Source organism: Anas acuta, chromosome 5 (genome assembly GCF_963932015.1).
Source record: "Anas acuta chromosome 5, bAnaAcu1.1, whole genome shotgun sequence".
Classification (NCBI taxonomy): Eukaryota; Metazoa; Chordata; class Aves; order Anseriformes; family Anatidae; genus Anas; species Anas acuta.
The window spans coordinates 30,935,608-30,960,646 of record NC_088983.1 but is presented as its reverse complement, the minus strand read 5'-3'; the positions used below and the strand labels follow the sequence as shown (position 1 = coordinate 30,960,646).

Sequence of the window (25,039 nt, the reverse complement as noted above, 5' to 3'; positions counted from 1 at the left end):
ACCCAGAAAAAACTCCTGTCTGTAGTGGGGTTCCCCAGTTTCTGCTAAGCATCCGTCATTTCCAGACAAAAACAGCTACCAGGGTGCCTGCAGTTACTCACCCGGATTCAGCCACATGCGGATGCAGCTGAAAAACAAGGAACTGTACTTAAGTACATGCGAACTTCCTATCAGCATAAATATAAACCAGCAATGCTCACCGTTTTACAGCCTGAGACTGCTGATAACAAGAGCTGTTTGGAGCTGTTTCTAACTGTATTTCCAGGGGCATGACAGCCCCCACCTGCTCCATGTAACTACATAGCATACATTGCTTAACACACATGAATTGCTTCATGTGCATCCTGCCCTCCTGCAAGCACACAACACCCAGGACTGCAGAAACACAGCTCTCATACTGGCTAAAACGGGGGGTTGTCCCCAGCTTCAGCCACCCAGTACATAGTGACCATCCCAAATCCCTGCAGACAGTTTTTTTTAGAGGTTATTTTAAAGGATAATTCATCTCATCTCCCTCTGGAGGGAAGTCAGACAGCTAGTTCAGACCTGATGTGCACATGGGGTGCCCCCCTCTCCATGCATTGCCAAAGCACAAGGGGTTAGGTTTTCTGCACTCACATCCTTACAGTGATTGAACACAACAGAATAAACCCAAGTTACAGGGACATACATGTAAAGCCAGGCAGAGCAGCAGGGCTTGAGCTAGTGGAAGTCTTCACTCCTCTCTCCCATGACAACAGTGCCTAAAAAAAAAAAAAAAAAAAAAAAGTTTCACAGGAACGGGGACAGCCCTAATCACAGTCCTAGAGAAAAGGGGAAGGACGAGCCCTCTTCCTCTGTGCGGCACACAAAAGGACAAAGATGGTCTCTCTTAGCCAGGTCAGGCAGGCTCAATCTCACTCACAGACTGCTCCCCACCTACAGCAGCCCTAGGAAAGAGGGACAGCACAGCTACAGCCCCTTCCCTCTGGCCTGCACCAACTCATGCAGCACCATCTGTAAGAAATCCCCAAATCCCCAGCTGCTTCATTATCTGGAGACCTCTTCTCACAGCATCATGCCAGCTTTTTTAGCAACTCCCTTCAGTGAGAGCTCCTGAGCTGTCACTGAAAAAAAGCTGTGAGCTTTTTGAGGTCGATATAGCAGGCTGAACCCAGTACTCTTCTAACTTTATTATCTCTTTTTGCCATCAGCTCCAAGCAGAACATCAGTTCTCTTGGCAGCCTTTGGACAACATAAAATGGTTAGGCAAAATGAGGGCTGATATAATGCCAAAGTAAAATGCTCTTAATGAGACTTTTTAACAGTGTGGACGTTTAAAAAAATAATCATAGCTCAGCTAGGCTATGACACAGATGGAAGAAAAAACTTAACTCTAGTAGTTTGGAATCACATTATCAGCATCCTGTGATGCTTGAAGCCTGAGGAAGAAAACTCACCATGACAACCCTTAAACCACATCACAGTTTCTATTGTGCTGTTGTGCTTCTGCTATTAAACAAAATACTGGTACAGCTTTATCAGGTGATTTATGCAGAAATGCATGAAAAATAGGTGGAATATTTAATGTAGATTACACCTTAGTGCTAAAAAACATCTGCTAAAAGTAGTTTCCAGAGTGTATACAGAAGAATCACTAAGTGTATGCAAAGCCACGTCTCAGAGTACAGACCACATTTGGCATCAACACCTTTCCTCACTGAAGTCTTCATGCCTCAGAGGCTGGGTATGCTGATGCTCCTCTAGACCGAATACCATCTCTAACCAAAGAGGATGAAATTTCTGGAACATGAGAAATGGACAAAAGTCAGATAAAGGCACTAGAAGTTCTTTGGGCAAATGTTACTGTAGGGGTTTTCAAACAGCACAAGGAATAATTTCCCAATTTTGAGGGACACCATCCCTCCAGCAGCACAGCAGCTTGCCAAGTCAGTGCATATTGGTTACTTACGAACTCTGGAATAGAAATGCCACCTTCTGATCTTCCAGCAATATTTCTTCCTACAGAATTCAAACATCTTTGAAGGTTTCTTTGGGTAGCTGTGCAGCTCGGCCTGTGTTTTTGCTTAAAAAAATGATATTTGCTGATCACAGGGAGATACTATAATTGGATGAGACAGGGCTCTTTAACAAGGCTGTTTTATACAGAAACCAAGATCAAGGGCAATTAAGACAAGAATAGTGCCTGTTCAGACAGAGAACAGTAGCAGGTTTAGGATCTATCTTGAATTCTTTTCATATTTTCATCTTTTATGTGGCATATTCTAAAGCTCATTTTTTACCACTAAATGTTCTTGTGCAAAATACTTATTTTTCAGGATACCCATCTTTTCATTATATTCTTAAAAATCAAATAATGTAAATTATTTGATTATACTAAGATATTTAAGATATATTATTATTTGATTATATCAATAAAAATATTCTTAAAAATCAAATAATGGAGATTCCTAAGCAAAGGAGGACTCCAGCCACAAGGGACACAAACAACATGGGATACACACTATACCTGAAGGAGCACAATCAGGACTCTCTAAATCACGAATATTACTAACAAGACACACAGCATGCAAACTCCTTTCTGGGACAACATTTTTGCAGGCAGATTCCCTGATCTTCCCCTTGTAGTATCTTCACTATCCATTGGGAAATGGAGACAGCAGGGAAGTTAGGGCAAGCACAACTCCTGGCAGCTGGCTGGCCTGCTATTAGCACCTTTATCATCATCATGCCCTTCACATTTTCAGAGCTCTTTAGAGACAAAAGGGAAAAGCCTGAAAGTCACTGCTAAAGCAAATTAGTTTTCTGTGATGAGTAGATGCAGATCCCTCTATACAGGCTGTTTTCTCTGCTTCCTTTCCTGCAATTAGAGGAAACATTACCTTCAAATATTTAGTGGCCACTCTTCATACTGCTAGCTGCTCTAAATCTTCCTACAAACCACGTCCAGATGAGAGTCACAGTTCAGGCTCAGTTTGTACCTGAAGATCTAAAATTATCTTCTACCTCTGTAATGAAGATATGTTGCTGACATGATCGTTGATGCTACAGAAGGTACAGAAGTGATGCGCAATAGCTACAGTATTTTAGAGCCACTCTCCCTGCCCAATACATCCCCACACAGTCAGGATTTACTGCTTATTATCCCCACTTTATAGACTGGGACCTAAAGCCCATCAAAATGCTTTCTCCAGGCGAGAGGGAGAAACACAGGATTCTTCTCACTAAATTGAACAATCTTAAAAGTTGGGAGCCTCATTTCACCTAGGGTCCTCCTATAATCAGTGGTTAAAAGATAGGGGCCTCCAGGGAAAGATCTGTCCCATTCTGAAATGAAGGGGATAATAAGCTGCTGCAGTCAATACCATAGAGCCCTGTTTGAGGAGGACAGGCACCATTATATATACACAAGTGCAATTGGGAGGTGACAGCAGTCGCAGACTCCCTGTTTGATTCAGCAAATTGTTCATATAAATTCAGCCTGCCATCTTCAAAGGCCTACTGTATGCTGATTGCCAGGGCTGTGGCAGCATGGAAAAGGCTCAATACCAGCAAAGCTGGCAGAAAGGAAAAATAAAAAGGAACAATTCAGGTGAAGCTTGACACAAAACAAGAGATACAAGTGTAACCTTGTTGATAGCACATACAGAAAGATATTCAGAGAAAAAAACATCTCAAAGCATAATTACCCACTGAGTAGACTATAAGCTCTTCCGAGCAGAGGCTGTATTTTGTTATATACTTAGATATCACTTAGCATACAGGAAATCTGGCTCCTGAACATTGCTGCAATGCAAATTAAAAACCTGCTCTGCTTATCATAATTCTCTTAACTGGTTACATAGCTCTTGGGGAGGGAACTGTTGGCCCTGGAGACAGAGCACTTCAGTCTTCATAACAACCACAGGTTTATCTTAGGATTTATATTTGGTTCCACACTCATCTAAGTAATGGAGCAATTACTTGGTGATATGCCATGCATGAACTGTACAGAGGAACACACAAGAATCACATATTTAATTCTGTATTGGACAGAAAAAATGGATACTTTCTGCATTCCTCACAGATATGATAATGAGTTTTTAAAATTTTATAAGATACTTGAATGCAATCTTCCAAGGGCTTTTCGCTGTCTTTAGTCAGACTTGGGCTGAAGTAGAAACAACATTAAAGCTTAAACCTGTCATCCCTTGCTCCAAGAAATGTTTGTTTCAGAATCCAGGTCTTCTGCTACAACCTTTTCTTGTTTTAAAAACCACACAGACACAGAATAGGTAAGTTATACTGGACTTCAACATCCACACTCTTCCCCCGTACATCTCTGATCCCTGAACTATAGACATATTTGAAAGCATCTCAACACTGCAACAGGCATGTGAATAAATCAAGATCTACTTTAATTTAAAACACAAGTGCAAAGGATTCACAACTACAGATGAGCAGGATCATTTTTTCAAATTATAAATCTTTAAAGCCCTGCTCTTTTGCATAAAAAAGCAGTATATCTGGAATACAGAAACATTTTACATCAAAAACTTTCCAGTGCAGCTAAGGAAGAGCTAAACAAATTCATTTCAATTAACTTCATCAGCCCCAAACTTAGACATCCAGTCTAGGCAAACCACCTACGATCCCTCTACTGGCCACAGGCAGAGTGGTATCGAAAGAAAGCAATTTCATCCTTCAGCAGGTATCTAAAATGATGGAGATGAATCACCCTCTGGAGGCGCTCTTCTCACCATGGTCTACAGAGGCAACCTATATGCCTCGCAGTCTGGGTGCCCACCATTTAGGTGACTGTCATCAGTGCAGATGAATTCCATCTCAAATTACTTCAAGTAATCAACTGTGGCTTCAATTTTGAAGCAGGATCTGTAACTGGAGTAAATAGCAGAGGATAGAGATTATTTACATCTTCTGAAGAAAATGCAGTTATGAGGTTAGTATCTGAGACAGTAAGACTGTCCCAAGAATAACTTAAATTCCAATAAATTTGTATCTGATTTTCAAAATGGGATCCCAGTTCCACATATAAGACTATATTCTTAAGACCTCACGAAAGTGCACACCATCACTGTACAACGTTACATCCTGACCTAGAGTCCAATTACCTCAACTAACTCACTGATCAGAAACTGTATCATACAAAATATCTAAATCTATTTAAAAATAACAGAGAGCTGCTTAGACAACCAGAAACCTTCTGAACATATCAGCAAAGAGGTGTTGGGGAAGGGGATACCAATTACAAAACATACATCAAAAGTTTCCCTTCTCCCCATGTTCTGCAGCAGCAAGCAGGGGAGATGAAGGCTGAACAAACAGCCTCACTGTGAACGTAAGTATCTCTCCTGGGACATGCAGGACAGCTGAAATGTTTTCATTCTGTCCCCTAAAGCATTCCCAAAGTGCTGCCCCACATTTATCTCAGGGCAGCACTTCTTGGCCCCTCTTGTGATAAAGGACTCAGAAGGAAAGCTGCCTGGAAACTACAAACAGGAACAAGCTTCCTCAGAGTCTCCATTCCAAACAGCACTGGAGGTGTTGCATATTATGAATTTTCAACCACAAAATCCTGGTGGCAAGAACAGTTGTCTTCACAGAGTCTACTCTGAGGCCTGCCTCCAAGGGTTTCCCCTCCAAAAGTTTAAGATCATGAAATGGATTCAAGACTGACCACTAAACCATACATATTCCTCAGCAAAAGAGAAGCATGTTGACGCAAGAGAGCTGTTTGAAAACAAATATGTACATATCACATCTGCTTCCTAGGAAAATATGTACAGTTTTCTAGGTCCATGTTTAACTGAAGATTAAAATCATCTGTGGAAAAAGTCTCAGAAGAGAAAAATTGTTAAGTCTTTGTGCATTGTTGGACAGTTCAAAGGCATCTGTGCCCCAAAATGTACATTTAGGTCAGCTCAAGACTCCAGTGTACAACTAACAAAACAAAGATCACATTTCTAACTGGGAAATTTTGTTCCAGTTCAGTAGTGAGCAGCCCAGGCTTACAGGAACTTGCAGACATTCAGATACACAACCTCAGACTCCGCATAAAAATGCCATTCTTTGGAAGAAGCAATCCAGAAGTCATGAAATACCTGCTTTATTCTCGAGACATACTTGGTCTCATTAGGAACTAGTACATATTGATTGTCTTCAGCAAAAGAGAAGCCACAAAGGCCAAGACTGCAAGGACAATATTCACATTCATCCTGTAAGAAGATCACTGACAAGTTCCGAGCACCATTCCCAGGACAAGATCGCCTGGTCTGTTGGTTATCTGTAAGTGTTACTTTTTCCTAGTATTTTCCTATTACGTGAAGTCAGCAGGTAGAGGTACGCTTTCTGTATTGCTGGATAAGGGGAACCAAGCACTCTGGAAGTCCTGTCTGGAGCAAAAAGGGGTGATCCAGAAGCTCTTGTGCCGTTGCTCTTTCTAGCGGTTCCCGGGTCAGCATCCTGTCCAAGAAGTCTCTCAGAACTGGGGAAGTCTGTGAAAAAGCAACCAACCAAGTCAGCAAGATAAAGGAACGAGGCAACAGGTCAATTGACAACAGGTTGCTGCAGTGGGTTTGCTTAAAAAGGACCTGTGCAATTCAGCTTTGTAGCCCTGTTTTTGCACAGAAACATAACAGGAGACAGCATGCTTTTTATGGAATAATGGTAACAACTGTCTGTCACTGGCAGGCGCATTTACAGGCTGCCTGCTTTTAAGGGGGCACACATCTAAGTTTATCTTGTTTCCCATTTTGTTATTCTTTTTTGCATTTCAGCTCAAAAATTCAGCAGATTTCCTGCAGCACATTAACTTGGGTGTGAAGGGTTGAGCAATTCCTTCCTGTACTGGGCACAAGAGTGTGGAAAAAGTACTTAAATGTAGGTATTTAAATTATTTTAGAAGTATTTAAATATATAACCCAAGTAGGATTTGAGAACCTAGAAACCTGCTGCTGCTGCTACAAAATTCAGAAGCTACAGAGCAGTGTACCAAAAGAACTGAATGACCTCAGCTGGACTGTCCTTTAAAATACAGGTATTGAGGCCAGCTGAGTCACTACATTCAAGTACCACTGAATGGCTCTGCACATCTCTTGCTGGTAGTAATCCTCTGTCACATTAAAACTGGATAAAAAATTAACTTGGTGCGTATTTATTTTAATGCCACTAATTACATCCATTTTAGATTGAGGGCACTTTTCTTGCTCTGGTTAACTTAGTAGATCACAAAATACTGTTCACAGTGAGGCACAGCTTATTTCATGAGTGCTTTGAACAACCACTGTGATTGCCAGAGGATGAAGGCACAACACAGCTGAATGCTAGAATCCAGCTTTTATCACTCTGTCAATACATCTACCCATGCTTTAGCAAACCAGCAGAGATTATCCCAGGTGGTGTCTGTTTAGTCTGTTGCACCCAATGCTACAGCAATTGACCCCAGCGAACCATTAACTGCAATCAAAATGCAGCAGCTGTGGATTCAGCCCTCTTAGCTCCATGCAGACAGCAGGGAGACAGGAGGATGGCCAGAGGCCTGTCGATCCAGAGGTCTGCTGGAAGCCAGCTTGCTTCCCAGGATGAAGTGGAACAGAGCAAGACTATGAACAGCTCTGGCTCGCGCAGCTCACGGTGGGGTCGTCTCACCCATCAAGGTGCGTGATCCAGACCAGAACTGGCTTTACACTACCTAAGTGGGTCCAGAATGTGACCTTGAAATTTCAATTAGTGTTGCAAAGGCAAATAGAAAAGACAGCAGCTGTTGATGTTTGAGTGTATGCTGTTAGTTCAGCAGCCTACTCTGTTAAATAATTCAGTTTTAGCAGCTGCAGATATTCTGATTAATTGGAAAGGCCGCATAGCTCAGAATGCTGCAGAAGCTATTTGATCTTAGAGGCTTGGACTGAAATGAAAAGAGGATGGCTCTAAGTGATGACTAAAAGGTAATCACTGCATTTCTTATGTCACTACTAGTTTTTCAGAAGAAACCATGAAGCTGAGTTAATCTTCAAAGCAGCTACAGTGTCCCCCATGAGCTGTTGTCTGTTTTGAGCTCTCTTGCTCTGACCATAACACAGCCTCCGCATTCCCAGAAGCTGCTAAGCTGGAAACTCTCCAGAGCAAGGATCCTCCTAGTTGTTTCCCTAGAAAATGAGCTACTTTATTTACAACAGCAAGATACCAACTATTGCCTCCACCAGAAGCAGCTTTGATTTGCATTATTAGGTTTATGCCCTAGTGACTTCACATTACCCGGACTGTTTCCCAAACCAGCCACTAGCTGTCAGCAGCAGCTTGCATCCACTGAGGCAAAGAAGGTCCAAAGAAGTTCCCCTAGAAACATGTTCTAGCAAGACCGTTTTCACAGCCAGCTCTGCAGGGAACAGCTGGTATGGATGTTTCCCCGCGATAATCATCAGGTTCACAAGTGCTTTGCCGGTATGCTCACCCTGTGGAAATTTTTCAGTTTGGGAGGAGGACTGTCACGGAGTCTTTTCATTGCCTGGACCGGAGAATCACTAAAATAGGGGGGTTCTCCATCCACCATCTCTATCACCATGATTCCCAGAGACCAGATATCCACCTGTGGGAGCCAATGTTCCATCAATACACAGCTCAGAGCAACAGGTCCTCACTACGCTGCTTTCACAAAGGCTACAACACCCTTCCCATGACAAACATTACTGAGAGCGTAAACCATTAACCCACTTAATGCTACTGGATCCCTTACTGCAGCTTAACAAAGCCAGCTTTCCACTTAGGACTGATCCATGCCGGTGTTGCAACATGCAAAGGTCTGCAAGTAACTGCTTGTGCTACACCTGGTCGGTCGGTAAACAGAACTAATCAGTCTGCTGCCACCTGTCCGTAATTTCAGAGCTCCCATTTGTGTCTTCCCTGCTCTCCTCCCCACCCCTCACGGCATTGATTGATTTACTGATCCATATCACAGTACAGGCTGCTCCTTGCTAACATCTGTCCACACTACAGTGTACACAGGCCTATGCCAAGCTTCAGGTATAAAAATAGAGTAAGTTTACACCTTGTTCCAGGAAGCTTAATGTGTTGTTCTTTTTTTTTTTTTTTCAAACTTTATTTATTTATATTGCTTTAGGTCAAATGGGTATCATCACAATCAAATCTGCAATCATAGCTATAGTTCTATTTTAAATAGCTCCTAGATGCTTTTCCTGGAGAGCCTACTGTTTAGTGTGACACCTCAAAATATCATTTGCTACCTCTCCTGATATCAGCAAAGTGGTGCCTTACCTCAGTAGTGTATGGTACCCTTGCAATAACTTCTGGAGCCATCCAGTAAGGAGTACCTACTAGGGACTTTCTTTTGGGTACATCTTTACTGATCTGAGCACAGAAACCAAAGTCTGAGAGTTTGACCTGTGCAAAGAGAAAAACAACGAAACTTTAAAATAATTTCTAAGCTATGTGGAGGGAAGCACCAAAGATAAAGAATACAAAAGGAGTAAGAGAATGAGGTATAAAAAAGAGACTGAGAACAGAAAGGAGATAATGAGACAGACTAAGGCTACAGCAGCAGAAGACAGGAAATAATTTTTTGGAGGAAACCTACCCTTCCATCCAGTGTCAACAGAATAGAGTCGCTTTTAATGTCTCGATGAATGACCCCCTGAGAGTGAAGATATGAAAGAGCCTGCAGCACTGATTCACACACTGTTGCAATTTGCTCTTCATTTAGCCTGAAATTAAGGACATAGGTTTTTAACTGCATTATACTCTTCTGTGGATAGCACTAACTCACAAGTCCTGTGTAAAGGCACTGCACAGTTTTGAAGCTGAGCCACAGGTAGGTATTTTGGTTCCCCATGACCATTACTCTTTCTTGGTCTTTCTATTCTTTTACAATTGTGTTTTACTGTTGAAAACATTTTTGTCTTGATTAGCAACTTAAAGCTTTAATAAGTCTAATTCAGAGAAATCACATTTTAAATCTGGTATCTAAATTCATCAAGCAACATGCTGTTTCAAACAATTACGATGTGCAAGACTGCTTCTTCATGCCAAGATGCCACAGGAACTGTTGAGACAGCTTCTTACTTTTAAGCACATATAGTGAAACTTGTTCACAAGGCCTATTGTGCAACTTTATGCAAAAAGGATCTAAACAAGTAATTTTATAGAGAATGGGGAAATTCCCTACAGATTTCATGCAGCTAGACAGCGTGGATAATCTTACACCTAACTAAAGGTAGCACAAATAGGGGGAGATGCTGTCATTCCTGAATTTTATTAATGCTAGCACACTGTGTATGAACACCAAGAACCTGATCTTTAGAAACTCCTGCTGTGTGGACTATCAACACAAGAACCTTCAGGATCAAATTAAAGTTTAAAAAGGGCAGAACTGAGAACTATTTCCTGTAGCTGAGGCCAATGCCAATGGCTTCTGCACACGTACACTGAGGAATGCTAGAAGATATGTACTTCAAAGAATCACTGAAGGCCCCTATTTGAGTACTTTTGATTCTCAGCCTGTCTCTAGCAGTTGTTTCAAACCACTCTTATTTGGGAGCATGGAAATGATAACTCTTCAAATCCATGGTCAGCAGGTAAGACTGAGGAAAAAGAGAGCTCAAAATGTAGAACTGTGCAACACTTTCTGAATAGGTAAGAGCAATTTCTATACATTTAGGAAGGAGGTTGCACCACCACCTGAGAAATTCATATTTCTACTGCTTGGTTGGTATTCCACATCTCATTCTACCAAAGTGACCATCTGACCAGGACAATGTGTATTTTGGCTGCACTGTGCCATGCCTATGTCAGAAATGTATCTGAAGGATGGCAGGGGGCTACTTTACCATTACAATTTAACCTCTGAAGAGAGAGGGACAAAAACTACCCCAGTACAGAACCCAACCTATTTAGAAACAGTGCTTTTTACTTTGGATATAGCATGAGCTATAAGGAAAGCCGATACCCTTCATAGCTTTGTGGTTCTAGAAGATAAAAAGAGGTATACTTTCAGCCTGTAATGTAAGGAATTTGGTTTCAGTCAAGTTACTGCATAGTGTAAGAGAGATTACTAGGGGATTAGCTCACTCCTGGAGATGCAAATCAGTTATCACCTTCAGCAAGTATTTAATGAGGGGAATGACAGTGTTTTCCTCCCTGTGAAAAAGTGATAAAGGCTTGCAGCTTACTTTTGATAAATGTTATGGTTTTAACAGATCCTGTTTCCACTATGTGGAGAAACAAGTATTCATTAAAGGGTTCAAAGGAAGGCTTTGTAAAATAATATCTGTGCTGACATCCCATGATGTAATTCTGTCTCAATGGTGGATACAGACTACATAACCCTTCATAACTTCATAACCCTTTCTAGAATATGTTACGTTTTTTTTGTTGTTGTTGTTTGCTTTGTTTTAAATTATAGTTCTATTGGCTCTACTAATACCAGCTATGAGCTACAAGAGTTTCACTGGCTCTGCAATGCCAGGACTCAGCACTTTTCAGGACTAAAAATTCCATTTCCTGTCCAGGAGCACATACAGGACTTTTAGTGAAACCTTGGTTCTCAGTCCCTGAGACATACCTCTGATCAAAAAATTGGAGGGCTGGCCAGATAAGCATTTCTGAGACATTCCTTACAGGTGTGGTTGTAGAGGATACAGAGGACAACATGCATTCTTCCCCCCCGCCCCCCCAAACACAACACAGGTGCACATCCAAAACAGAAAACCCAGCAAAAGAAGATATATGCCTTAAACTCACCATAAGATCAGTAAAGGTCAGTCAAAGTACATTAAGTGAATTAAAGGCATACTACAATTTTAAAAAGTAAATACAATTAGCATTAGCAATACTACTTAATTGTAATCCAATTAACATTCTGAATCTTCTAAAAGAGGAAAGCTCATTCTACAGAAACTCTTGGTCAGTCTTTTCTTTGGAGCTCCCTGTGCCAGTTTACAGCCTTGCAGGACTGCTCAGAAGCTGGGGGAGGGCAGGTAAGACACAATCCTCAAATTCATCACGAAAACTCCTTGTGAGTGGGACTCTGAAGAGGGCATTTGAGAACAATTTCTTTGCCCTACATAAATGCTTTGGGCATTAATGAATATGAAGTGGTGTGGATACAAAAACAAATTTAGGAGAGTGTCCAGTAGTTGCTATCTTTAGGCAGTGAAATTTGGGAAGGTACCCAGACCTCAAGGATCTGCTGTGCTTCCCCCGAGAAGTTACTCACAAATTCTACCTTGCTAAGGTTGTACCATGGCAAACTATTTGCACATTCTTTAATAGTGAGCTTCCTGGCCAAAATACAACAGATATAATAAACAATACTTTTTATGAGTACTGTGTTTTAGAGGGGAGGTTATCAACGAGATAAACAGCGAGTATCTAAAGAGATCAGTATGGTAACAAGTTCCCTTCAACACCAGAAGCAGATCTGAATGCTTCAAGTGGATGACAGTTATGAAGCGCAGCAGTTTCAGGGCACTGCAATCACAAGCATCACAAGGGCTCTGAGGGAAACTGTTCTTCCCAGAAATCTCCACTCTGCTGTCGTCTATGAGGTGGACACACAAGCACTGATGCTTTGGGTTTTGCTTCGTACCTGATCTGAGACACAATGTCTGTGAGGGCTCCCCCCTGCAGGAACTCCATCAGCACCCAGAGCTCCTCTCCCACGAGGTAGCTCTTGTACATCTCCACTACGTTGACGTGTTGATAGTCCCTCATTATCACCACCTGTAAAAACACAGGGAATGACTGACCACCATGCCACAACTTATAAAATCTAATCCCATCTACAAAGCAAATACATGTATGTGGAACTCTATGAGTACAATGCAGTTGTCTCCATCCCTGCAGTCATTCGTTATCTTAGTACTAGTATAATTCTGTTAAAAAGAAGATGTCTTCTTCCTCCCCCCCCCCCTTTTTTTTGTTTGTTTTGTTTCTTAAAACAACATTTACTGTTACCATGGCTTTGTGGTGGACAGAAAACCCCACCTCTCTACATTTACCTCATTAAAAAGGAGCTCCCGGCGCTGCTGCTTTCTCAGGTCCATCATTTTCACTGCCACCTGACGCCCTGAATGCTTCTCTCGAGCAATGCAGACGATACCTGTGGACCCTTCGCCAATCTTTACATAGTTCTCCAACATTGTCCGGGGATCCCCTTGGTCCACTACCATCCTAAGGGCAGCTTTGAACTGCTCATGAGTCACAACCACTGGGTCCTCACTGGCCAGCTGCCCTTTCACAGAAGAGTCCTGGGGAAGGTGAAGGTTGCTGGAACTCGTCTGAGTCTGACGGTTTCTCGGAGACCCTGCTGGTGATGGCCTGCCTTGGGGCACTGCGATCGCCTTCTCCATTGTTGGGGATTTCTGGGGAGTTCCAGCTTCCGAAATCATCCTGGGGAAGTCAGACGCAGGCTGATCTGGTGGAAGAGACTGGGCTTTGGCTGCGGGGCTGTGGGGTGAACCCCATTGCTGGGGTCTGAAGAAAGCATTAGGCTTTGGGAAGAACAAATATGAAAGCAGAAGAAAGAAAAAATGCTGGTTAGATTAAGCAGCAGGCATCAGCTGCATCTTACGCTACTCTGGCCTAATGCATTTTGCAGCAGACAAAGTGCTCTAGGTTACAAGCTCTATGTTCTTGTCTCCAGGCCTGCCCAGCATATGCTGCATGATTAGGGGAAGCCACATGGTTGTTGATTTTTCAAGAATCGGCTACAGGATGGATGTGATGCGTTAAGGACCTCCAAAATACAGCAGGGGCTCTGTTCTCAGAGGGCTAGATATCAGCTCATGCTTAAAACAAACAAACAACCCCCCCCCCACACACACACACACACAGAACCAGCAGCCTGCTAAAAAGCATTCCAACCTTGCCACCAAAACTCAGGGGCAACCTGAGTTGCAGAGAATTTGAAAATCCTTTATCCCTCTGGTCCTCTGATCTTTCTATACACAAAAAGAAAGGATTTCTGCCAAAGCTGTAAATCACTTTGATGTCTTGGCCTAATTCCCTCCGGGTAATTACACTCTGCCTACGGAAAACTCTCCCTGCACTTTCCACGGGTACCTGACGAGCATTCCTGTTGATCAGGCACAGAATTAGCTCTCTGTTTTGGGAAAAGCACAACCAACCAGAACAGCTGCGGATGGCCAGGGCAGCACGTCAGCTATGCAGAGCCACCTGCCACATCACGGGCTTACAACCCATCTCCGATGAACTCAATGCTCTTTCCTGAAGTACTCAAGGCTTTTTGGAGACCTCCCACTCAAGTACCAAGCCAGCCCAACCCTGTTTAGTTTATGAGATGTAGTAAGATCACAGCCTGCAGTAACATGGCTTCAGGGTATGCATTCCCTTGCTAGCAGTACACATCAGTCTCCCAAGAAGGAAAAATCTTGAATCTTGCTCATACTCACAGTCAAAATGCTGACTAATTAAAACACCTAGCAGGTTAGGTATAAAATACATTATACTTTGTCATATTTGACTAATAGTGGATCTGACAACATAGCGCATCAGAAAGAGCCAACCAGCCACTCATATTATGGGACAAGTAAAAACTTCAAAGCAACAGGCTTTTTTGCTCTTACAATCCAGACAGAGTGTTAATAAAGTTAATAATATGGGCATGGGAACTGAAGATTAGCAGCAGAGAAATTTTTAAAAGAACATTCATTTTCTCTCAGAAAATATTTGTGTAGAACTTAATTACATCCACCTCGCGTTTTTAAAATCAAGGATTTCTGAGAAGAGTAAAATCTGCATAAGCCAAGCATATGCACACAGCCCCTGAACGTTTGATTTAGCAGGTCCTGGCACCGTGGTGCTGGAGTGCACAAACACAAACTGCCTGTCAGAAGTTACTTCCTCTTCATTTACCAGCTCCACCCCTGCAGTTCTGTGGAGACATGCTCATGGCAGCGAAATATCTATTTCCCAACTCTTGTTTTGTCTCAGGAGGGAGGAAAAAAAAAAAAGTTTTTATATAACCTAGAGCAGGCAAAAGGGCACAACTCGCATGCAAGCTCACACATGTTTGTCTAACCACACTAAGTATTATTTCCTGCTCTGGTTATTTGACAGCCCCTGTACACACGTTTGCAGTCGCTGGACGTTTTGATGTGCCACTGCTCTCCCACTTCTGCCCCCATGCCAGGCCAAAAGGAAAGGGCCCTCCACCTTCCCGTGGTGACCATTGGCAGCTTGTCAAAGCACGCAGCCCCCCATTTTCAGCCAGATGTCCCCTCCCCATTTCTTTTGCAATTAGACATTTCTTAAATGTCACAGCTGCACACCATCATCTCCATTTGGAAGGGAGATTCCAGTTTTAATCACTGAAGATAAACAATTGCCAGTGACGGCACAGATCCTTCACTGAAGCAGAGAGATGGACTAGATAACCTCAAGGTCTCACAAATAGCTCGAGTTCAAAACACACCCAAGCACATGCACGCACACATGCTATCTGGCCAGTAACCTCTGCTCCTCCTTGTGAAAGTGCAGAGGCATGGAAAAGACACTCTTGCCAGAGAAGAAAGAAGAGGTTAGTCCTCCTAAGCACTCATGGACAGGCCTCCAGCCAGTACAGATCAGCCTAGAGTCGCTGAGACAGCATATAAGTATGGTTTGTGCTACAGAACAACTGCATTCCTCCAAAACCCCACTCCCTCAGGAAGGGAATCTACAGGGAGAAGGCTGCGTTGGAAAGCCTTGAGCCTGATCCTTATGCAAACTGCAAGTGTTCCTGCAACAAGCTGGGCTGGAGCTTGCAACACTCATTAGAGCAATCCGTTTTGTTGGGCCAATGGTTCCTGTCATCTTCCTCTGAGTTCAGGACTCCTCATCTGCAAGAAATTAGCCTGGCCGAGCACCAGCACAGCACAGCCTTAAAAATGCTCAACAGCTGTGCAAGGACAATGAGTGCTAGGTTAGTCTGTGATGAATTAGAAGCAATGGCCTGAAGGGCTGTATTTCCTATCTAGCAAAAGGACCTGGAGTTTTTCTCATAGATTAATAAGTGAGTCACTCATTCAGGATAGCTTTCCTGGGGGAGACGTAGCTATGAGCTGTCCCATCTGCAGCAAAACCCAAGTCAGATTTCCTGTTTGACAGTACTGTGGGTGCTGATGCAAACATTCCTGTCGTAGGCAAGTTGGCAGATAAGCTATAACAACCAGACTCCCCTGAAGTAGTCGTATTTTGCACAGGCAAAATCATACATTCCTAATGTAAATTATGGAAATTGCACAAATAGCAAAAGCACATTTATGCTAGTATAAGGGTATTTTAAGTTACGCCTTTACAAATACAAAAGGGCAAAAATTAATAAGTCCAGTGTCTCCTTCCCACCCGACACCCCTGCATGTACAGCTTCACTAACAAGGCTTTATGATGGAGATTGTGCTGCTGTTTTGAGCTATGCCTAGCAGTTATATGCTGTGAAGCCTAGGAGTATATGTTTCCTCCGGCCAGGCCTATTTTGATTCCAGCATTAATCATAACAGTAACAGCTGGTTGTGCATTGTTTGCAATTAAATTTGTTCTGCTGTTTTAAGTAACCTCTGGAACTCTAAAATTAACAGTGTATTCATCATTTAAAAATAAGGAATAACTGTACCTTTATGTGCAGGGAAGGGCCCGACTTGTTTGAGCTGCTGGAGGAGGGGAACACACTGCGTAACAGCCTCCTCTTCAAGCTGTTCTCCCTTGATTTGGAGCTAGGGCTGCCCTCTCCTGAGGGCCTGGAGTTTGCTTGTCGTACTAGACAAGGTTGAGGCCAGCACTCTTCTGAGCTCTTTTTTCCCATTTTGTCACTCTCCCCCGGCAGAGCAGGCATGTGCTGCAGACCAGAGGCGCGCTGGAGGCAGCTGCCATCAGCACCCTGGAACTCCGACGGCCCAAGGGACTGGGCTTTCGTAACCATACCGTTGGGATGAGACTGTCCATCCAGTCTGGGTTTGTAATCAGGCCACATAGTCTGCCTCCGGGTCACCTTGGTCCCACCATTGCAATTGAGGTAGTTTCCATATCTGTCTGCCCAGTCTTCTCCAGGGCTCTGAAGATACATGTCTGGGGGTCTGTCTTCCCCCAGGAGCCCAAGGGACTGAGCTCTCCTCCTGCTGGTGGGGCTCCTTCCCCTCAGAGTGTTGGAACTGATGGCAGAAAGCTTCTGGATATCGTTGAGTATCCCAGAGATATAGCCTTCCACTTCCACGGTGCTGCCCCTCACCACTGTCTGTGAAACACAGAAAACGGGGGAAAAAGTCAGAGATTTACAATTTGAGGTTCAGTTAATCTTGACAAAGTTTAGGTTTTGTCTGTCTAGCCAAAGCAGACCCAGGGAATTTAGTAAAGTAAGTTAAAAAATAATGATAATAAAAGGACAGAAAAATTTAATTTTCCTTTACTGAGGGAAAAAAAAAATGAATCATTGGGTGACATGCTTATTTAACAGAGGCAGCAGTGCTTTCAGCCAGAACAGTGAATCCTGCTGCTGCACTTGCATCCTAAAGGACAACCTTAGAGCAAAACTGGGTGTATTTAGTTCTCCCTCCTGTGCCACACTACATCACTAACTTAGGCTCAACAAGCTCCTGAGAACTAATAGTCCTCCAAAGAAGTTACAGCATGCCGCAAGCTTTATCTGCATCAATCACCTTGCCATTCCAGGATAAGGTTCATCACTCCCCTGTACCACTCTCAGTACCATTGTAATCAGCATCCCTTAGTCTCGTTGTCTACTATTTTTGCTAATGCATCTTAATCTCGACCAATGAAGACCACGCTGTTCCAACGCTGTATTTCTCCTCTGTTCTGCCAAGCTATTATAATTAAAAATGATGAACAAAGGGTCACACCAGCTCACAAATGCCTTGTAAGCAAGTGATGGAGAACAAGGCTTCCATCCAAACAAGCAACAGCACTACAGAAGTAGGACACTTGAAACTGTCATTATATTACAAAGTGCTCTACCTTGTTTATTCTAGAACTGAAATGCTTACAGAAGCTTTTTTAGTGCTGGAAACCAAAATGTTTCATTTCTTCATAGAAATTTACAGCATAGAATCGCTCCTGCACTTTCATGAATCTCTGCCTGAGGAAAATCCTTCCCTGGAGTGATGGCAATCTCCTGTTTGCTAACTGAACTCTGGGGATCTTCTAAGGATGCTGAATTAATTACACCAAGCCTAATATTTAGCTCATACAAAGCAGCAGCTCGAGTAATTTCAACAGAATGCCGCCACAGTGCATGAAATGCACCTGGCTTGCTCAGTGTCTGGGAACAAAAGGCAAAAGGGAAAGATTTTGTCAAACAAGGTGAAGAAAGGATAATCCAACTGATAACACTGCACACACAACATCACCTGCAGCTGAAAATTCTGCTCTTCAGTCCTGTTGTAGCAATATATCTCACTTACCATATACATGCACCTTCCTCTGCAGCCCAAGCTGCTGTCAAGTAAATAACATGCTGAAGGCACTAATTCCTCAACTTGGTTCCATCATTTTTGCACAAAACTTGGTAGGAAAAAAATGCCAGAAATAAAGATACTCAGTCTTTTAAACTTGTCATTGGGGTGGGAAGAGTCTTCACTCTAATTCATCCTTTAGAGACTTAAGACATATCAGGTTACTTCAGTAATGTACTCAGTTAAGAGCACAAGATCGTAAATGAGTCTGAGCAAGGACAGATGGAATGTTCATGTCCCTAAGTAACACAGCCCTCAGCAGGATGCCTCCACACCCTTGCACAGGGAAGATGGGAGAGAAGGAGGCCCTCCTCCACAGCTCACTGACGTGCTCAATGTTTCTACGAACTTGGAAAAAGAATAGCTCAAAATAAAGTTAAAAGAAATCTCAACATGCCAAATAGCCCAAAGTAGAGGGACAAAAATCATTCCAGAAAGGACTTCTGTCCAGCATGTTCACAAAATAAGAAGTCTCCAAGAAGAGATGCTGTTGCTTCTTCAGAAAATCCATTAAATTGTTCACCTTATATTTTAGATAAAAACATCTTAAAATTAGACTAAGTCACACCTGTTGCACTTCCAACCCATTAAGTCAGTCCTATCCCCTGTGGACAGTGAAGATAGGAGTTAGCTGTACTTTGCAGTCATATTTAAAGACTGCATCAGATTAATGAATAAGCACCTAAGTTTGAGGCAAACCTATAGGGAATGCTCTTACAGACATCATGTCTTACTGACCAAGATCTGAAAGAGATATTTTTAAAAAGAAAAGTGACCATTTACAAGCCACAAACAGTACATGTCAAAAAACAACAATAACAAAGAAAACCATACACACTATGAAAGCTGAATCCAGAACCTTATGTATAAGGGCTCAGCTTAACAGGGCCAATTAGCACTTACACACACACACAAAAAAAATCTTACTATCGATTGGTATTATTGAACGGGAATTTATTCAAGCGAAGTTTAACAGGAATAATCAACTATACAATGCAATCTAAAAGCGTATTTGCACCTGGACTTAATGGGCAAAAAAAAAAAAAAGTATTCATTTAAGAGTCTTTTGCAGTTTTTAAAGACTATTAGGCATTCTAACCATGTTCTCTTAAAAGTTTTGCAACTTCTTCTTGCTTTTACCATCTACAGATATAAAAAGTCATAAATGAAAGTACTGACCAGTATCAGACTCAGGAAAAACTCCAGTTTCTCCACTCTTTGTTGTCATTTCTATATTTGATAGTGATGCCTCAAACTATTCCTTGAGTATACTTTTCCTAAATACTTAAGAAAAACTTAAGTTTGCTCTGGGAATGTCATAAGTAACAACATCAAGAGTCTAACTCAAGTTGTAGGAGAGATCCATCATTTCTCCCTGACCCAAAGCCTGTTAACTTGTCATTGAAGGAAATTGGGTTGCTTGCCATGATTGGCTTGTTCTTGATAAATCCGTGCAGGCTACTAGATACTTCCCTGTTATCTTCTAGGAAGTGATTGCAAATAGATTACTTGCCTATTTGTTCCAGTTTCTTTCCGGGAATTGAAATTATTCTGACTGATCTGTAATTCCTTGAATTTTATTAGGCCCAGCTGACTTGAAAATACCTAACTTATCACAGAATCACAGAATTTTCTAGGTTGGAAGAGACCTCAAGATCATCGAGTCCAACCTCTGACCTAAAACTAACAGTCCCCACTAAACCATATCCCTAAGCTCTACATCTAAACGTCTTTTGAAGACTTCCAGGGATGGTGACTCCACCACCTCCCTGGGCAGCCCGTTCCAATGCCTCACAACCCTTTCAGTAAAGAAATTCTTCCTAACATCTAACCTAAAACTCCCCTGGCGTAACTTTAGCCCATTCCCCCTCGTCCCGTCACCAGGCACATGGGAGAACAGGCCAACCCCCACCTCGCTACAGCCTCCTTTAATGTACTTATACAGAGCAATAAGGTCACCCCTGAGCCTCCTCTTCTCTAGGCTGAACAAGCCCAGCTCCTTCAGCCGCTCCTCGTAGGACTTGCTCTCCAGGCCCCTCACCAGCTTCGTCGCCCTTCTTTGGACCCGCTCAAGCACCTCGATGTCCTTCTTGTAGCGAGGGGCCCAAAACTGAACACAGTACTCGAGGTGCGGCCTCACCAGAGCCGAGTACAGGGGGACGATCACCTCCCTAGCCCTGCTGGTCACACTGTTTCTGATACAAGCCAGGATGCCGTTGGCCTTCTTGGCCACCAGAGCACACTGCTGGCTCATATTCAGCCGACTGTCCACCATCACTCCCAGGTCCTTCTCTGCCTGGCAGCTCTCCAACCATTCCTCTCCCAGCCTGTAGTTCTGCTTGGGGTTATTGCGCCCCAGGTGCAGGACCCGGCACTTGGCCTTGTTGAACTTCATACAGTTGACCTCAGCCCATCGGTGCAGCCTATCCAGATCCTCCTGCAGAGCCTTCCTACCCTCGAGCAGATCGACACACGCACCTAGCTTGGTGTCATCTGCAAACTTACTGAGGGTGCACTCAATGCCGTCATCCAGATCATTGATGAAGATGTTAAAGAGGACCGGCCCCAGCACCGAGCCCTGGGGGACGCCACTAGTGACTGGCCTCCAACTGGACTTGGCTCCATTCACCACAACTCTTTGGGCCCGGCTATCCAGCCAGTTTCTAACCCAACGAAGCGTGCGCCAGTCCAAGCCAAGAGCAGCCAGTTTCTAAAAAGTCTCATGTGTTCTTCCCTTATTTTATCCTGAGTTCCTATCCTTTTGTGCTCATGTTGTTAGCCAACTGATCACAGTTAACCTTTTCCTGAAGAAAACCATTAAACATTTAAGAGTTCTCAGTGTCATCTGTTATTAACTTTCTTCCACAATGAGCAGTGAACTAATTCTTTTCTTCATCCCCCTTCTCCTCCTCCTTAGTGTACTTGTGATGTTTCCTTAGTGCTCTTTATATTCTCTGAGAATAACATCTCTCTTTGTGCCTTGGCCTTCCAGTTTTGTCCCTACATAAATTTCTTTTTTATTTGCCTGTTATAAATTGACCTAGTTTCCACTTTTCTGAGCAATCCTCCTGCAGTCTAAGCTCATCAGAGAGCTCCTGATCTCAACAAGTTGGTCTCTTATTACACATTTTCTGTCTTCTCTGGATTGCGGTTCTGTCTCCTACTACATTTTGAACCTCAAAGCAGATTCAGGACACCACAAAACAAAGACAATACCCTTTTTATTTTACCTGTTCTTCCTGAACAAGCTTTTCCCTTATAAATCAGCATTCTGCTGGAAGATCCTGATGTGCCATTTAAATCGCAGGTTCGGTTTTGCATTACTACTTATATTATACTAAAATGTAGTCCCATTTAGTCCGTATTTTAGGCATCTATACACAAAAGGCTAAATATTCATCAGAAAGACAGCTATTTTCTTTTAAGTCCCTCCCGAAATCCAAGTAGTAATATCTCTATTTTACAACATACTTTTCACTTTTTAGGCTCTTCTAACCAAGAACAAAAAGTTCCCACAGGCTAGCAAGACTTTAAACACTGTAATTCTGTCACCATCTTTCATTCCCTCTTCCAAGAGGCCATCGTGAATCTGCCTCTCTTCACACGCCAGGTCCCTGCAGACATTTATGAGCACACAGTCTCCAGATGACCATTATGAACCGCCATCCAAGCAAGACAACCATCTAAATTCACCCATCTGCAAGGATCAGTAACCTCTTCCTCCTTACTGAAGGACTTGCTTTAAGGAAATTCTCCTGTTTACTATGCTACACTTTCTGTTAAAACTGCTGGTTTATAAACCCTTTTAGCCTAAACCCAAGTATAGTCCTGCTCCCCGTTCTCTCTCATTCACTGAGACATCCACGAACTGCAAGCTAGTGCTACCCAGCTCTCTCCCACTCAGGCTTCCCTGTCAACTTAATTACCAGCCAAATTTGTTCGCCCACGAGAATGACAAACTTGCTAAAACAGGTCTCTCTACGAACTCTCCTCTTCACTTCCCTGTACAACAGCTGAATATATCCAAGTCCCCGTCAGCTACCATGTGAGCTTTCACAGGTCCCTCTTTCAGTGACAGGCAGCCAGCTGGTTATTTGAACGGTGACACTACTGCAGCTAAGGATACTGATGTCCTTATTTCTGATGAAGTTACTATCTCCTCAAAAATAAATAAAAAAATAATAAAAAAAAGCAGTGTTATCAAAGCCCAGACCACTGCCATCCACTGAACTCATTACAGACCCCACCCTTAGCCCTTCTTGAGTATATATGGGGTTTTGGAGATATTACCTCAGCTTGGCGTCCCTCCGAGCCCAGGGAAGAGGAAAGAGTAGTCTTCCTTTCTTACCTTCATAGGCTGGAGTTGCATCCGGGTGATCCTTGAAGGGTCTACCACCGGCTTGGGGCGCCTCAACGTGTCTAGAATATTCTGCCATTGAGGTGGTAGGCCCACAAATTTGCCTTCCTTTGGGTCAAATGAAGTGTGGACACGGTGCTCAAAGTTCTGCGGAGCTGATATCTCAGGGCGTTTCTTCTTCTTCTTGCGGAACATGGTGCCTGAATCAGAGATGGCAATGTAGTCAGTGCTCTTGAATGTCTAGATGTGATCTGCCTGATCAGTAACATCACATTTCGATAATATCAGTTAATTATATTGCATTAAAAACATTCTCCAGTGACAAGCACTTGGACAACAATGGAGCTGACAGGATTATCTGCTCTTTACAGATGAGGAAGTAGAAGCAATAGAAGAGCAATGGCCGGTGCAAGAACACCTACCAGGTCAATAGCTGAATTAGGACTGCTGGTGACCTTTTTAGTGCTCTCTCCACTGTGAAACAGTGGTTCTATTTCAGAGGGGAAAAAAAGGGATACCTGTTATATCCATAGCTGAACTCCTCTTTATTTCTACACATTCATTTTGCCTATCATAAAAAATTGAAATACATATAATAGATACACATTTATATTTTACAAGTTTCTACTTAGATGGAAGGTTTGGCTTTAGAGTCCAGCCAGTTAAGACAATATTGATGTGCTACAAAACTGGGCTCAGGTCGTCCTCTCACTGATTATTTAAGACTACTACAAGTAAGTAATACACGTCTGAGTCACATTTAAAGGCAACAGAGTCGTTGTCAAAGGAAGAGCTGCCCAAGATGGATTTTGAATCTTCATTTTTCTAGCATGGAAGCAAGGGCTTTTGAGAGAGAAAGGAAGCGGTAGTTGGACACAAAATTCTGCCAGCAAGTATCTGAAGAAGGTAAAATGAAAAAAATAAGACTCCTTTCCCTTGAGGGCTGAGAGATACAATTTGTGTAATAGTCCTTATAATTACAGCAAGCCAAAATCAGCTAACACTTAAATATATCCAAACATGGGAGATGTTCAAAACCTCAATTTACATCCAAAAAAGAGATGTAGATAAACCAAAAGCCAAAAGTTTTAGACTGTTCTGAAACTGGGAACATACGAAGGAAAAGAATCAGCACTCTGCATGTGATCACTTAACTCCAACATGGGTAGAATAAAACACAGTGGGAGAGCCTGAATAGCTGGAGAACTGCAAGGGATGGGCACAACTTCTTCAGATAAGACAGACAGGGAAGACATGAAGTGAAGGGATGTTACCCTTTCCAGGAAGAAACAGCTCAGAAGTAGGGAGATTTTCTATGGAGACCCAGGTTTTTCACTGAGGTGTGTGGTGAGAGTCTGAAAGATGAGTCATAAACTAAAACAAGAAAGGTCCCAACTGGGTAGATGGAAGAACTTTTTCATGATCAGGAGAGTCCAGCACTGGAGCAGGTTGTCAAGACAGGCTGAGCAGTCTCCATCCTTGGAGATTTTCAAGAACAGACAGGACAAAACCCTGAGCAACCTGTTCTGATCTCAAAGGTGACCCTGCTTTGAGCAGGAGGTTGGACTACAAATCTATTGAAGTGGCTTCTCCCCTGAGTTATTCTATTATTCTATGAAATGGTTTTATGACTCTAAAGTTGTAAGTTTCTAAAAATGTAACTTGGAATACTTCTGTAATAATTGGAATATTTCTGTAACTTTCCACTCTTTTGGAAATATGTTTAATGGGCAAATGACAGTTCTGTGGATGCATTGGACCAGCTGTGCTCCAGAGCTCAGCATCAGGATGGACTGAGTAAGAAGATCCATAAGAGATTAGACAAAGCAGACTGCCAAAACACTTTAGGTACTTTAATGCTAAAGCTTTCTAGTCTTTCTAGTTTGGGAATAAGCTGTGCAGGTTTAGTTTTTAAAGAAGTACCTGTTCTTCCCCCTTCCTCTGACAATTTTCTGCTTACCCATCTGTACTCAGACCTTTTGGGTCAGAAAGCTTCTAGAAGGGGACTTAGACACTGTTAGTAATAAATTGTGTGAAAGTCTAGTCTTGCTTTGAACAGAGTTTATAGTCCCAAGGCTATCTGAATTTAACCCCTTCTGTGGGCTTTCTCAGAATAATGAAACACAATCCTATTCCTAACTTTCACTTTAGGTTCACTCTTTCTTAGGTTCTGATACAAGAACTCCTTTTCCCCAGTCCTTATGTC

General features: G+C 42.7%; 1 protein-coding gene across 11 annotated transcripts in view; it reads right to left on the bottom strand.

Annotated features, from left to right (window-relative positions):
- Nucleotides 1–4,376: 4,376 nt before the first annotated feature.
- Nucleotides 4,377–25,039, bottom strand: part of PAK6 (p21 (RAC1) activated kinase 6) — a 42,504-nt gene continuing 21,841 nt past the window's right edge. For all 11 annotated transcript variants that reach the window (XM_068683639.1, XM_068683638.1, XM_068683644.1 and 8 more), the window contains 8 exons: nucleotides 22,825–23,033; nucleotides 16,625–17,242; nucleotides 13,011–13,502; nucleotides 12,599–12,732; nucleotides 9,590–9,716; nucleotides 9,271–9,396; nucleotides 8,450–8,584; nucleotides 4,377–6,494 (listed from right to left, as the gene is read on the bottom strand). In XM_068683639.1, coding sequence (XP_068539740.1) covers nucleotides 6,327–6,494; nucleotides 8,450–8,584; nucleotides 9,271–9,396; nucleotides 9,590–9,716; nucleotides 12,599–12,732; nucleotides 13,011–13,502; nucleotides 16,625–17,242; nucleotides 22,825–23,033 — 2,009 coding nt within the window. In that variant the 3' untranslated portion in view covers nucleotides 4,377–6,326. The remainder of the gene's footprint in view (nucleotides 6,495–8,449; nucleotides 8,585–9,270; nucleotides 9,397–9,589; nucleotides 9,717–12,598; nucleotides 12,733–13,010; nucleotides 13,503–16,624; nucleotides 17,243–22,824; nucleotides 23,034–25,039) is intronic.